Source organism: Pararge aegeria, chromosome 1 (genome assembly GCF_905163445.1).
Source record: "Pararge aegeria chromosome 1, ilParAegt1.1, whole genome shotgun sequence".
Lineage (NCBI taxonomy): Eukaryota > Metazoa > Arthropoda > Insecta > Lepidoptera > Nymphalidae > Pararge > Pararge aegeria.
Window position 1 is genome coordinate 5,667,856 of NC_053180.1, and position 16,687 is coordinate 5,684,542.

The 16,687-nt window shown below is 35.0% G+C and overlaps 1 protein-coding gene across 2 annotated transcripts in view; it reads right to left on the reverse strand.

Moving 5' to 3' along the window:
* Nucleotides 1-11,221, reverse strand: part of LOC120626954 (calbindin-32) — a 58,691-nt gene extending 47,470 nt beyond the window's left edge. For both annotated transcript variants that reach the window (XM_039894780.1, XM_039894771.1), the window contains exon 1: nt 10,896-11,221. In XM_039894780.1, coding sequence (XP_039750714.1) covers nt 10,896-11,046 — 151 coding nt within the window. In that variant the 5' untranslated portion in view covers nt 11,047-11,221. The remainder of the gene's footprint in view (nt 1-10,895) is intronic.
* Between the last annotated feature and the right edge of the window lie 5,466 nt (nt 11,222-16,687).

A 16,687-nucleotide genomic window follows, 5' to 3' on the forward strand; every position in this document is an offset into this window, starting at 1 on the left:
GAGATGATGGCGATAAGCACATTCGTAAACTTAAAACTAAAGCTACGAGGGTTCCAAACGCGTCCTGGTCTAAGAAGAAGCCCACAACAAACTTAGCCGTGTGTTTTTTTTTGTTATCACCATCTCACAATGTCATTTTAAATTATTAGAAGAGCAACCTGATTAGAGCAATAATTTACACTCAAGCTTTTTTATCGTTTACGTAGTCCTTTATAATATAATAGGACTTTTCTATAAGCTTACGTTTAATTCCTTCAACTGGAAAATTTGTGTGTGATGATCATGAATGTTTTTCAGTGTCTTGGTTTTTATCTGTGTATCATAAGTATTTATGTATGTTATTCATTAACATATTCATCAATTGTCTTAGTACCCATAATTCATGCTACGTTTACTTTGGGGCTAGATGGCGATGTGTGTAGTAATATATTTATTTATTAATATGCTTGTATGGTATGGTATTTTATTTTTTGTCGTGGTGGAAAAGCTTTATGGCTACTTCTGTCCTTTTGGGTTTATGTGGGACTCGTTTACCCGAACTAAAAACCACCACGGCATGTCCCTCTCGTTGGCTTTATTGGACGTCCGTGTAACCCGTTTTATACTTCCCAGATGTATGGTATGGTATACCTTTTAGGTTAAACAAGGAAGATTACGTAACAAGTATAAATAATACTAAGAAACTCGAAATATTATAGAGATATTATAATTACGAGAGAAAAACTAAAACTGTAATGGTAGATACATCACAGTTTTAGTTTTTCTATCGCTAATGCTTTAGGATTTTTGAAAACAAAAAAAATTTTTTTCAGTACATGTATTTTAATTATTATAGCTATGTTATATTTAAAATGAAAGTATATTTACCCTTTATTTAATTTAAATTGAGAATTTCTAAGTAACTTTTTTAATAACTAAATGCGAACCGTGAATGTTAAAATTTTTATTTCACGCTGTCCGTAATCGTTTTATCAGATTGAATATCCGGGATATACGAGTATGTCCCTTTCGCCCCCATTTACCCTAAATGGTCACGATATATCAGGCGAAACACCCTCCTTTATTGGTTTTGGAGATTTATAAAGGGTTTTATTTAAAATGTAACAAGAACTGCTAGTGATATTGATCAAATAGATCAATTGAATATTTATTTTTGGAAAGTGTTCCGAAGCCTTTGTCTGCATTACACTTTTTATTCGCGACTAGGGAGTAAATCAGATGATTTTTCTGACGGAAGTAACGCTTACGTCAGACGTCTGTGTAGTTTCCGCTATTTAAAAATAATAATTTGGATTGGTCGTAAGTATATACTCCACGCTTCTTGACTTATACGCCAGCTAGGGGCAAATATCATAATCAATTAGGATTATTTATTTCCAATATTTTCAAACAGATCAATTGTGAATAGCAAAGTGAATAAAATACAACAGTTTAAAAAAAAAATTTTTAAATTGCATAGTTCTTTGAAAATCTCTAAATATACCTACTTGTTTATTTATTACTTTTGTAATAATTATTGCGACATTATATAATATTCAATGATTAGGTTATCTTGACTTATGCTGATCTAATCTTCAATTTTCTACTCTCAATTATTCTATTTAACAAAGAAAATATTTATAAAATGTGAAAGTGATAACAATGAATTTAAAATAGAATATAAAGTGGAATAGTGAATATTAAACGAACTTGCGCAGTCCCAGTAACATTTTACTTTTTCATCAATAAATAGTAATAAAAATTTACTTCAATCGCGCGTAAAGGTTACACACACACACTTTTTTTGTTTTACTCAGAGTGAAATTGGTGTTTATTTTCAATAAATAAAACTGCAAAATATACTTTTCCGCCATGACAGGTGTAACGCCGAATTATTACTTTACGCCTTTCCACCAATCCGCAGTGGGCCAGCGTGGTGGGACGAGTATAGCGGGCCAGTAATTGGTTGATATGATCATGATGAATACATAAACTTACTCTTTATTTACTCATGGTAAAGGTGAGGTAAAAAAAATTAAATAAAAAAGAAAGTTGGTGATAGGCTGTTATACGGAGGGCCCTACAAAAGTGCTTACGTTTCGACGCGGCGTTCCAAAAAGTTTTCCTTCAAATTTCGTGCGCCCTCGACGTGTGCTTGACCGACTTACCTTGGCCTCGGGCTTCGGATAAATGTATAATGCCTTCTTTTTGTGTTTCAAACGTTTTTTCAACTTTCTAAGCACGTCCCTAGACGTCACTTTTATCACTCTCATTTTAAGTGGAACTCCTTTAGGCGTGGCAGACAATAGTGAATTAATAAGAAAATTTGAGCAGGGGAAATAAAAAAAATCCCAGTTGCACTCCGGGAGTGCCGACAAAAATAAAAACTTATTTTTGCGCGTTAGACATTTTTTAGATGGCTACTAGGGTTTTTGGGTTATGGATTGCATTTTATTTATGAATTTATTGTATTTCATTAATTATTAGATTTATGTGCCTTTTAAGTAATTAAAATATCACTCGCTTCAACGGTGAAGGAAAACATCGTGAGAAAGCCTGCATGCTTGAGAGTCCCTCCATAATGTTCTCAAACGTATGCGGAGTCCACCAATCCGCACTGGGCCAGCGTGGTGGACTACGGCCTTAACCCCTTAATGGGTTGATATAATGATGATGATGTGGATCAAACCCGAGAGCCTATTTATAAATCCGTAGCACTCACAACTGCTCCAGGGAGGTAAACAAATAAAAGACTTAGAAATAGGGAGCGGTTGGCACGCTTGGAAATGCCAATGTGTGTTAAGTAACTGTCGGAAAAGCTCGAAAGCCAGTATAAAGGCTTCTGTACCTTTATTGTAAATCAGAGTGGCTGTTAGACCGCGATAGCGAAGAAACACCGCCCTCGACTTTAAATGGCGACCGCTTAGCTACAAACTGTATGAAACGTAGTCTTAAAAAGTGCTGGTAAAAGTTTTGCAAATCCGTATACACCGTATCCGTATATCCGTGTAACCGAATTACGAATTAATGTTGAAGGATGCTTAAGTATATTTCTCAAAAGAAGCATATTTATTTTACCATACAAACGAATTCATAACATTCTAAGTGTTTACTTATGACAATCCTATCGAAGATAAAAGACCGTCACGCGCTTAGTAGCTACAATACGCGACGCGTACCTAACGAAGTGGTTTATGGACGCAGGGTAACACTTTGCGGGTTACCCTGGACACTTTGCAGGATGTCCAAATAGACACCCTATTTGAGTATTTTTTTTACCCTTTAATATTTGAAGAGTTCCCTCGATATCTCCAGGATTCCTCCAAAAATCTTCATCGTATTAAAATGGGACCACATCTGCAGCGGTAGCACAGGCAGGAGACAAAAATGATATCCCCCAATTATATCCCCTGACAAGGGATATAATTAACTTATGCGCCAGTGCTACGACAATTGATAAAGCTATGGGAGAAGATGCATTTTTTGTCTCCTGCTGAGGTATAACGTACTACAAAAAAAGAACCATAAAAACGGTTTATATGGAGTCATTTTTTTAAGCCGCTTGAAAATACAGAATCGCTACGAACTCCTAAAAACAAGTCCCAGTCGCCCCGCCATGTCAGCTGTTACACCTTGATGTACCCGATATTGCCAACACCTGGGAATCAAACTCGTAGTCGAACTCGTAGTCTGTAGTCAAAAATGCAAAAATGCAAATGTATATAACTAAGTCAACAAGGCAGTGACTTAGTTATATACATTCACACACATACAAAATTATAACGACCTGCGTTTTATCTTCGCTATAGTCATTTGGTATTCATGAGAATATTAACGTATATACTCTCCCTTATAAATGAAGTGAAGACATCTTGGAAATGTTCATTAAGTTAATTGACTATTTCTGCTCCGACAGAAAGCCTTGCTCATGGCAAGGACATTTTCATTTTTTCTTTTCTAAATTTCCATTATTTTTAGCGTGAGGTATTTAAACTTTTTAGTATTTGCTCAAATTGCTAAGGCGCCTAGGTACTATCTAGTTTCCAATATACCATGGAACTTAAGTATTGCTTTGTTCATCAAATTTCAATTCGATTAAAGTTACTATCTCCACGAGTTATATAGAAAAATTTTTGGACGGAAAATTTTGGCCTGCTGGATTAGTATAGTACCTACCGACGGTACAGAGAGCGACATACAAAAACGACCACTTATAACCATAAAACTTAATGTCAGTTAATTGTTTTTCTTTATTTACTTTTTTTAATCTGTGTTTTTAATATTTATTTTCTAAATATTGGATAGAAGCAGGCGTTACTTTGCGGAAATCCATGATATATTATCAAAATTAAGGAGATTATATATAGGAGAACAATTATTCATTGTAAAGTCAACATCTCCTGATGATGCTCCGGTTTCGGAGCGAAACGTGCGTAGAGGGTATATTGCCGAAGATCTGTTTGGTGTGGGGTATAAGGATTGAAGAAATTATAAATTACACCACACAGATTCTCCTGCTTTTCGCGGAGTATAGCAAATTAAGCTTAATTTTGATATTTATTTTCTTTTATTATGTCAAATATGTATTGCCCGACCTGTAATAAAATGATATTGTTTTTTAAAGGTAATAAAAGGAGGGTAATAAAAGGAGGGGTGATATTCCAATGGTTAACACTTCAGCCCCCTTTCGAGGGGATAGAGTTAGAGCCTGAAATAAAGAATAACTGCAAATCAGCTGTATTCAATTATTCATTATTTTTTCCTATAGATTTATCTTAATCTTCACTTACCAATTAAGTTTTCCCCAACAACATCAGATACAATATCTAAAAACTGAAGTGTTATTTTAATTAAGTGTTCTAAAAAAGAAACTCTCTAATTTATTATTTAAAAAAACCACTCCAATTAAATTCCCCTCTTAAATTCACTTGACTTCGGTTCACTAACTGGGTTTGATTCAAAATTACTGTCCCAGTTAGCAGAGGGAAAAGCTTTCGCCCGCTTGTTGACAGAAAGTTGTTAGCCACTCATACTTAATAGGACTGTTAAGATTCGGGTTACGGGTTTAACATAACTGCTATACCCCTAACATGTAAGCCCATTACCATCGTAGATTGCATCATCACTTTCCACCAATTAAGATTGCGTTCAGAGGCTAGCTTGTAGTTGAATATAGATAAAATACTCTCATTAATCAGGAATAGATTAAAGCAAAGAATTCATTCCGACAACTCGAAATCGTTTCAACGCCTGATGCCTGAAGAGTAAAGTCTTTGAACACTTCCAGTGATAATACAACGTGTAACGGAATTACGAAATACTGTTGAAGGGTGCATAAGTATATTTTATGAGGAAGCACCCTGTAATAGTAATAAATCAAAAGAAGCATATTTTTTTTGTCCATACAAACTAATTCAAAAAATTCTAGGTGTTGACAACCCTATTGACGATAAAAGACCGGCACGTGCATAGTACCAATGCTAAGCGACGCGTGACAGGAGTCAAATGCATTTTAATTTGGATCTGATGTTAAGGGCGGTTCTGATGTCTTTTAGTAAAATTTATGGCAGTGGTTTACTCAAAAAACTATTAGTATTTTGGTTTCACAGATAAGTCTAGGAGACACTAAATAATGAACCTCCAAAGCCTCTGAAGTATTATTTCGGTTTTCCAACAAGCCCAGCAGTAGAAGTCTCTCAGTTGAACCGCGAAATGCGTGCCCACCCAAATTATGAAATCTATACTAAGAACTCATAAGTGATGCCTAACGACGTTAGGCGCCGTCTTAAGATTCGACACCGATTCGACGGACCGTAAAGTTTAGGGATGAAACGAAAAAATTTTTTTTTTATAATCCATACGTAAAATATGATAATACAAACACAAATTAATTAATAATAAATAAATATACTACGACAATACACACATCGCCATCTAGCCCCAAAGTAAGCGTAGCTTGTGATATGGGTACTAAGATTACTGATGAATAATTTTGTTAATAATATACATAAATACTTATAAAATACAGATAAACACCCAGACAAGCAAAAAAATTTATGTTCATCACAGAAACATTTTCCAGTCGTGGGAATCGAACCTAGAAAGGTCCTAGAACCTAGGTCTCAGAAAGCATGGTCGTTGCCCGCTGCTCCAATCGGCCAACACATCTTGTGGCAAGAACCATAGACAAGTTAGGTTATATGAGTTAGTTGCCTTGTGAAAATCCATTCGTGTAAGGTTAATGTGTGCCTAGGAATCTTCCTTGATTAGGCGTTTCTTACTTAGTCTTTGCCTTGTCACTCTTTAGTAATAACGGGCTTTGGGACCGTTCTTTAATATTCCTCAATCATTGCCACAGACAAGAAACAAATACACAGCACCCTCTCCCTAATAGTTTTCTGTTATCTTCCTATTTTGAAATAGTATATTTGGGACCTTCCTTAATATTCTCTTTGCCACAGACCCATAACCCCAGACTATTGACAACTGACAAGTAATAATCACACAGAGCCTAAAGCTTAATCTTTCCCAATTTTGAAATAGTCAGAAATGTTCTTATACCTCGACAGTTTCACTTTACGATCCATTACCGTCAAATTGGCCATCAGTTTGTGTATTGATTTTGTTAACATTTCAACTCTATTTCAGTCACGGACAAGGCCCGGATAAGTTATTTATCGAGGCTCCATTCGGTTTGACAGTTATATTGACTAGCGTTTACATTCTAGTTTGCACATTTATATATGTTTTTTAATATTTTTTTTTATTTCACTAGTTAGCCCTGGGCAGAAATCTCAACTTCTGGTAAGCGATGATGCAGTCTAAGATGGTAATTGTTATGGGTAAGCATTTATGTAAACGTGTCATTGTACGCTTTATCGCTTAGCCGTATATCTTTATCGGTGGGGTGGTTACTAGCCACGACCAAAACCTTCCAGACAAGACCAGAGAAAATTCAGAAATTATAAAATCTCAAATTGCCTCGGACGACTTAAAACCACGGCGCTCACCGCTCAAAAATGTCATCTTCTTGTAGAAACTGTGATGTGTAAAAATCATATGACACTTCTGTTCGGGTTAAATTAAACAATCGTCTTACACCAAATAAAAAATGTTAACAGGTGAACGCATCTGTCCCTAAGCTGGGAAATAACCTGAATTATAGGCGACAGTGCCCTCCTTATACATAATGGCACATATAAAGTTAGTGTATGTGTGTGTGTGTGTGTTTGTGCTAGTGTGTGTGTGTTCGTCTGTGAGTGGGTCTGCTATTCCAGACCTAATCTTTCTCTGTAATAAAATATATCCAGATCGGTTTATCTGTTTAATAGTAAAAAATACCAATCTGCATATGAGCAGCGTAGTGGGTCGATGCTCTGTCTCACTTTCCCCCATGTATACTTCTGTAGTAGCTTTTTGTGACAGAGCTCGTCCGCCAATGGCGATAGTACCTCACTATCGCCATCGGCGCTGCTGATCCTACTGCCAGTCTGAATGGCGTTGATATCGTTGTAATTAAACGCGAATAAGGCTTAGCAACAACGTCTCAGGTGGATAGACACAGAACGGCACTTTATTGACGTGTTCCTTGCAAGAAATGCAAATTGTCGCTCTGTTTAGGCGATGAAAAAAGGCTTGCTTGCCGAGCAGTAGGTTTTATGCTGTTTTTCATTATCTGTTTGTATTTAATTTAGTGACTCTGTCAAAAAAAAAATCGTACGTAAGTTTGCCAATTTTTACATTAGCACCCGAAACTAACATTCCATTAATTAATAACCAACCTAATTTATCATTTCATCAATGAATAATTTATGTAGTTTTACATAAGCACATTGAAAACGTACACAGGCGAAATTTCGAGAGAATTATTCTAGAAAATATACTCTCCGCTCCGCTCGACGCACACAAACAACAAACACGATTGTGTGTGAATAACCACCATATCCGGTGAGCTAGGGATGTGACAGCGCATGTCGATGAAATTTTTTTTTTTAAGGTGGAAACTTCTTTAAGCGCGTAGAGTACTTTTTGGGTGAACAAAACTAATGCTTTCCATGATCTATATGTATACAGTGTATATATTGACGCCCGAGTGGCGCAGTGGGCAGCAACCCTGCTTTCTGAGTCCAAGGCCGTGGGTTCGATTCCCACACCTGGAAAATGTTTGTGTGATGAACATGAATGTTTTTTAGTGTCTGGGTGTTTATCCGTGTATTATAAGTATTTAAGTGATTTTATTTTTATATTTATTTTATTTATTCATAAAAATATTTATCAGTACCCATAGCACAAGCTACGCTTACTTTGGGTACTAGATGGTGATGTGTGCATTGTCGTAGTATATTTATTTATTTAACCTAGACTAGGTCTTCAAGCCCATTACCATCTTATCTGCATCTTCTCTGACCACCAAGTGAGATTGGAGCCATAGGTTAAATTGTAGTGGATTAAACAAAAATAAATCTTTTCAGTAGAGTAGTGATATAAATAAATTGGTACATCTCTAAATTTTTCATCTTTCCGTTTTGTTGAGCACGGTTGCCGTTCACAAAGAATATATTTCTATGAACGCAAAATAAACACAACTGACGCTCTGTGTTTGATATTTTGCGCAAATAACAATCAAACTCGTAGCTTTCATATTTCTTGATGCGGCTTGGTTCATCAAGTTTTAAAGAAAGAATATTTCTGATTACCTTTATTTGCTATGCAATTTTTTTTAAAGAAAATGGAGACTACACGTAAGTCAGATAAATAAATTGTAAGTATTTTTCACAATAAAGCTGTGGCTTGATTTATCGATTTTACTGGTATTACTCAGACCGGAAAACAGCTTTGCTGCTTGGCTTCAGAAATAAGTAATAAGAGTACTCGTCCGGGTAGGTAACCCGGACGAGTACTGTCACAAAAAGTTCTACTACTACCCCTAAAGATAAAAAATATTTCTCCCATTTCTGCACTCTGGTGCGTCTGAAATGCCTCTTTCATATGAAAGAGCTTAGCTCAAAATTAAGGCAAAACAGACTGAGGCTATTATCCAAACTATCATGTTTGGACGATGTAAACAGCCAAGCTTTTAAAAGCTCAAATGAAATCCGTACACTGCTGTATGATTTTAATCTAGAAATGTATGCGGACGATCTTGTGTGGTGAGCAATCACTTAAATAAACATGGCCAAAAAGTAAATTTTAAATGAAAAGAACTTTTTAACGCATTTTAGCATTAATGTATTAGATTTTTTATGTGAAAAACATATTATATCTACTTTCTAACTGCAGTATTATTAACTGCACACTAATAATATAAATGCGAAAGTGTGCGTTCGTTTAAGATGATGGTATATATTTGAAAAAACCTGTAACTTTAGAGCTCACTATCGAGGAGGATTCGTATATCAACCTGTATCGTTCTAGAAAAATGGACCTAATGTAAGTAGTTTTAGAGCCTGTATTTCTGATTATTGTTTTACAAACGTAATTTTATTTCGATATAAAACGATTTCCATTCTCGAAAACGACTCCTCGATTGCGTGTGAGATTGCGATTGAGTGAGCAGATCTTGTAATAAAGGCTACTTTCTTCTCCCGTAGAGTGAGATAGGAACAGATGCTCAGACCGATTTTATTTTACAAAATAAGACTTTCTGTATTTCTATTGTTTTCTTATCCAAAACAATTAAAAATTATTTTCGGCATGAAAATGTTTCTTTCATGTTATTTTTTTTTCGCATTTGTCTTTGAGTTCTCTAAACATGGCGGTAAAAAGATGAATGCTTGATAATTCTAGTTGTGTCATATTTTATAAAGTACTCAACTTTTCAAGAAAAAAAAAACGATAGCGATATTTCTACACTGGTCTTTGATTTGGCGAAAAAAAATCTTGCTTTTTATCGTATTTCGTATCATGTATCTATTGTTCATTTGTATGGAGGATCCCGCTTATAATAACACTGAGGCTCATATTTTATAGCTGGATCCTGGAAGGATAGATTACTTAATTGGCCCGGAAAAACCACAATAACGTTCCAGAAAAAACATTCTTTTCTACGGCTTCACGCTTTAGCCGTTATTGCCCAAACTTTTCCAAAGATATACCTTGTATGTTAGTTGCGGACATATTTTACATGTATACTAGCTGTTATCCACAACTTGATTCTGTTTTGGGTTTTGAAAATTATTTTGTGATCTAAATCATAAAAAAAATATGATTAAAAAATTTAGTCTAAAATAGGAAAATTGAATTTAGAGGCGTACCACCCTTATAGCTTAGGGTTTGATTACGACCTATTCTCAGACTTACCGAATATGCAAAACAAAATTCATGAGAATCGGTCTACCCGTTTCGGAGGAGAATGTCTCCGAAGTCTATGGACACGAGAATTATATTATATTAGATAAACCTTCCTCTTGATCAGTCTACCTATTGCAAAAAACTCCATTAAAATCCGTAAAGAAGATCTAAGCGTACAAACAGCGGGAGCGGCTTTGTTTTATTCTATGTAAAGAAGATTATAATCTGGATGGAAGGGAAGGAATGACTAGAATTTTTTTTTTCTATAGGAGAGTATTAATTGACAGAAAAGCAGATGTCCCACCAGACGGTAAGCGGAAACTATCGACTACAAAAAGACCAACACTTAGCAGGGCATCCAACGAACATGTTCCGCAAAGCGCCACCCTGTGCTCAAAATTCAAAAATTCAAAATTCAAACGCCTCATGCGCCTAATTACAGGTAATCACGCCCTTCAGACCGGAACACAGCAATGCTGATTGGCGGCAAAAATAAGCTAGGCGGTAGTATTTTACGATCTGTCACACAAAGCTTCTACTACTAAAACATACCCGACAATGAAGTTTAAACATGTTAACTTTGAAATGAGAGCTCAAATTGAGTTAATAAAAGCGTTATCACTCACCATCCCCGTCGTAGTGACTCCAGACTTCCATAAACTGGTTCGCGGATAGTTTCTTCAGTTCCCTCGAATCCGGGTCCCGAAATTGCCTCATAAAGTTTGAAGCCCGCTCCAAATTGAATTTTTTCGCTGACGACGGAGATTCGCAACTCATTTTCCCTAACTTTACTACTAGGGCTTTGGGAAAAAACTCACGATATTCAATGTATCGATATTATAACAATCACTAACTATTAATTTTAACTTTAATTGAATACGAAAACTACATTAATTTACGTGTAAATAAATTCTATAAATTAATAATTTGGCTTTTTATTATTGTCTGTATTTTGTTGTATATTGTTGTTTGTTTATGTGTTGCTAGCTTAGTGTTTGTTTTATTGGGGACAGCTCACAGTGCTTATCTGAAACAAAGAAGAATAAAATGTTAGGTAAAGTTGCAGTAAGCCAAGCCTACTTAACCTGGGGCCCATTAAGTCTGCTATTGTGTGCGAGTGATCGATCAATGTCAAATTGGACTATTGTCAAAAAAAACAAAAAACTTGTATTAATATTAAACAATTATAAGATACCTGCGACTTTATTTGCGTAGCGTTTCTGATTTCTTGTGTGAAAGAAGTGTTTTTTCGCATTGTATCCTGCCCCAGCGTACTCTTTGTAACCGCGATATTTTACCTAAATATGATCGTCGATACCTTTCAAAATTTGTCCTAATTACTTACTGTAAAGGACAAAGTATATCTAATTTAAATACCAGCAGCAATACATGTGTTTATTTTGTTAGATTATTTATTTAATACTATAAAATGTGCATTGCAAATAGCAAATTCATGTGCTAAATGTCTACGGCGGGGAATTTAAATTTTAATTGCGGACGCACTATCTACTATATTTGACTACGTCGCCAAAATACAGATGTCATCAACCCTCATTCCGTGGGTATCGTACAAGGCGACTGAGGGAATAAATCGGAGAACGGGCAGTAGCGTGCTCTGTGCTACTAATACCATTAACTGCGATCACCAACCAAGTATGTTGATGGTCGGTTGGCGATGGTGGTGGATTGGTCAGGGACAAGCCCTCCCAGTAGAAGAGACCGAGAGTCCAGCATTCCACTGCTGCATTATGGCCCTCTCCCTCATGTTATTGGCTATTAACGATGATGATGTTATTTTATCATTCTTATTTTATTTATTTATCTAGTACCAAAAATTAAACATAAAAAGGACAGGACGTGCACAAGGACAACTTATCTCTACAGAGATTACTTCCAGAAGCTCTCGAATGTGAGAAAAATTTAAGATTAGAGCTGAGTAGGTACTTATAGGAATAACTAATACGAATAGAATACATATATACATAGACATGCACAGATATAGTATAAATGTATACTATAATGTATAAATACATCGAATAATATATGAAATACAGAATGAAAAATGTACTAAGAAACTAATTATTTAACTTATAATTATATAACTTGAACACATTCGGGTTATCCTAGAGTGACAGAATATTGTTTGGAAGAAAATTCCCAAGTCGCGCGGTAAAAATAGTGGGCACATCCACCCCATTTTACTCAGTAAGTAAGACCAATTGATAATCAGAGTTAAGATTTATTCTAAGCACCTAATTCATGGTCACGTTCTACATAAGTTTTTAGATAAACATAATAATCTTGCGTCGCAATAAATAAAGCTTCTACATCTATAGCATGAGACAAAAGTTTGCCGATAACACTTCTATAGCTACTTCATTGTTATTGATAAAGTTTTGTAGTTACGGAGAGTTGCGTGTCTCTGAAGGATACCCATCAAAGAGTCAAGGTCACCCTTTCGTCCTTTGGACGTCCTAATACAAACTTAATTTTTGTAATAAGTGACGAACCAAGCAGAAGGCCCATAAACAGAACAAAACATAGAGCATGCAAGAAGCCAGTTCTGCAACATGACTCTCTGTATCCATCAATTTGAGGCGAAATTGTTGTCATTAGCCTGTAATTACACCAGATGCACTTCTGATCGGCAGAAAAAAGCGCGGCGATAGTACATTCCCGGACGAGCTCTGTCACAAAAAGCTTTACTACTACTGATATCGAAGTATATTTCTAGTTAACCTGCAGGCCGATTCTGTATTCCTGTTGAAACCAAATTTAGCTAGCCACTGTGGAACATAGCCATAAATAACCTGTTAAGGCTATATTTTGCATTCTATAAGTTTTATTTATAGAATGCAAAATTAGTTATAACTTTGATATCGAAGTATATTTCTAATTAGCCTGCAGGCCGATTCTATATATCTTTTGTAACTAAGTTTAGGTAGCCACTGTGGAACATAGCCACCTAATAACCTGTTAAGGCTATATTTTGCATTCCATAACCTTAGTTTCCAACTGACTCCTGAGTGTATTTCAACTCAGTTGGCGGATATTGTTTAATAATGGTTGCATCATCATCATCATATCAACCCTATACCGGCCCACTACACGGGTGGTGGGTCTTCTCCCACAATGAGAAGGGGTTAAGGCCGTAGTCCACCACGCTGGCCCAGTGCTGATTGGTGGACTCCTTGACACACCTTTGGGAACATTATTTTTACATTATTACAGAACTCTCAGGCATGCAGGTTTCCTCAAGATGTTTTCCTTCACCAAGTGAAGCAAGTGATATTTTAATTACTTAAATCGCACATACGAGCATCGCTCGTAACTCGAAAAGTTAGAGGTGCTTGCTGGGATTCGAACTCGACCCCCCGATAGTAAAGCCGAGCTCCTACCCACGTGGCTATCACCGCTTCAATAATGGTTTAGTTGTTATTAAATAGCAACTTTTCGCATTGGCAAGAAATATTTTGTGTCAACTGAGATACAGAATTGCTCTGCGAGCGCTGCTGAGCGCTTATTCACGCGTATCTTCTGCTAAGTAAATTTTACCCATACAATCTTTTAGCCCACAGCGATCCATCGCCCGGCTGTGCTTTTTTTTTGGTTTCGCTGTCAAAATATGAATTAAATAACATTTAACATAACATAATAATTTTTTATTAAACTATGAATTAAATAACATTGTTTATTAAAATATGAATTATTTAAATAAAAAATTAAGGAATTATTTCAATATGAATTATTTAAATAATATATTTTAATAAAAAATTATTTTGTTTAATATACATTAATTTTCTTTTCTCATTCCAGTACCGATAGAATACCATCGTTGTGGGTACATTAGTATCCGAAAATTTCAGAAGCTTTCATAGACTTTAAACATGGTCACAACGCGGAGTTCCGGTCAGAATGAATAAAGCAATGTAGCCTATGTCAAAAATCATGATTGGTTGCTTAGTCATGTTATGAAGGAAAGACACAGAAACAAATAAACAAACTTATTCACGCATTTATAATATTATAGTTAGGATTTTGTTAGCACAAATCTGGACTAAGAGATATCCAAAAAATCAAATATCATAAAAAATGGTAAAGCCGTTCTTATAAATGGTGTAACTAACACAACTTAACCTTTTATATATTTAAGATTTATTTTAAAACATTCTTTAAACTTAAAAATAACAAAATAATGTATAAATTTAAAGAAAGATTAGAGGTAAAAATAAGTAAACTTATTTTATTTAATTTATAAGATGAAGATTTTCATAAATCTGCGAAATCGGGGAGAATTGCTAAGACCGGTGTCACTCATAAATTTCACTGTTATCGACAAAGTTTTATTTGGAAAACTTGTCACCGAAGGATATTGAAATAATAAAGCTACGTCAAGGTCGTCTGGGAAAACACGCTTTTCTTTTTATTCCTTATCAAAAAATCTCACGCAATTATATTATTTAGTCGTAGGTTATTTACCTACATAGATTCATTTCGTAGGTACTGTAATATAGCATTTCGTATTTGTTATGAATATTGGATTGAAGCAGGCGTTACTTTGCAGAATTCCAAGACATCTTATGAAAAATGAGCTTAATTCTCGTGAAAAGCAGGATAATGTGTATGTATCTGTTACCTTTATACTCCACATCAAATAGATCTTCGACAATGTACCCTCTACGCACGTTTTGCTCCGACACCGGAGCATCCTCAGGTGATGTTGACTATACAAGGAATAATTGTTAAGTGAACTATTAGTCATTACATTTATTTTTTTATTTAATGATTTATATATATTATATATATTTTTTTTCTATAGAATTGCGATTTCCCGTCTCTCATTGCCTTATTCCAATAGTTAAGGTAGCCTGGAAGAGATCACTTTTAGTGATAAGGCCGCCTTTTGCATATAATTTATGTTAATGTAAGTGTTCCTGTGTGTGTCTACTTTATTATGCAATAAAGTTGTTTAAATAAAATAAATAAATAAATATTCATTGTAGTTTAATTTTCATAATACATATTTTATTTGTTTTAATAATTTATCGCGCACACTACTTTCAAAACTCGATTTACATATTTTATTATGTATTAGAGCATTAGTAGAACGTTTTGTGACAGAGTTCGTCCGGGGAAGTACCGCCGCAATGCCTATTTCTGCCGATAAGCAGCACTGTTGAAATGCTGCTTTTAAGTTTATAGTTTTTTGATTAACATTATCTGCTGGGTCCGTCAATTAATATTATAAAAACATGTACGTATGTTTGTTTTTATGTGGTATTTTAACATCGTCTTTATTATTAACAATTATTGGCCTACAGGGCATGGATCTCCTATCAGAATAAGAAGGATTTAGACCGTAGTCCACCATGCTAATCATGTTGTATTTATATTTACTTATAGGTATTTACATATATTGCATATGTCCATACCTATTTTTTATGGGTTTATTTTAGCCAACTAGTAAGTCGGCTTGAATAAGTCTTCTTCTTATTCTATTTAGGTATATTGTCTTATATTCATCATCATTGATAAGTATTAGTGTGTAATTGTTCGTAAGTATGTAAATAATAATACATCCCACCAATCGGTTTCCCTTGGTTTTCCTAATCCTAAGGTTGCCTGGAAGAGGTTGCTTCTAAGCGATAAGGCCGCCCTTTGTATCCTACTTTTAAGTTTATTTTTGTTGTGTCCATTGTTCTTTTTTACTATTTGTGGTGTACAAATAAAGTGTATAAAAAAAAAATCATTATCATCATTTTAACCAATTGACGTCCACTGCTGGACTGTTTTTTTTTTCTTTTTGTAGGGAGTTCCACAATACACGGTCCTGGGCCGCTTGCCTCCAGCGGCTCCCATACTTCAGCGGGTTTTATATTGCCAAATATGATTTGTCGTGCAACACTTTTGAATGGTTGGACTGATAAGGATATTTTCTTTGTTTTGTTAATTTAACATACGAGTGCTTTAAAAAAAATATTAAGCAAATTAGCCGCCGAAAAATCGAAAGTATGTATGGGAATTTACACTTTAGATTAAATTAAATATTTATGAAATTGATATTTTTTCTATACTAATTTTATATATCAATATATTTCAGTGGCAGTACCTACTGCAAACAAAGAAACAAAAAAGAAAAACATTAAGACTTTTTTTTGGTGTTAACTCAAAGTCGGCGGAATGGCTTGAAATACTTAAATAAATAAAATTAGTATCAATTTTAATTCTATTAAATTTGTAGACCCAAACGGAAAGTTCTCGAATCTCATTGCCAAGGAATAACAAACTTCCGTCCGCACGTTCCGGTTCCGCACGTAGCTAATTTATTACCGGATCTCCATTGAAACGTACCGAAGTCGTTTATTAAGATTACGAAGACGACTGCACGACAAAAAAAAAGAATAAAGCCTACATATAA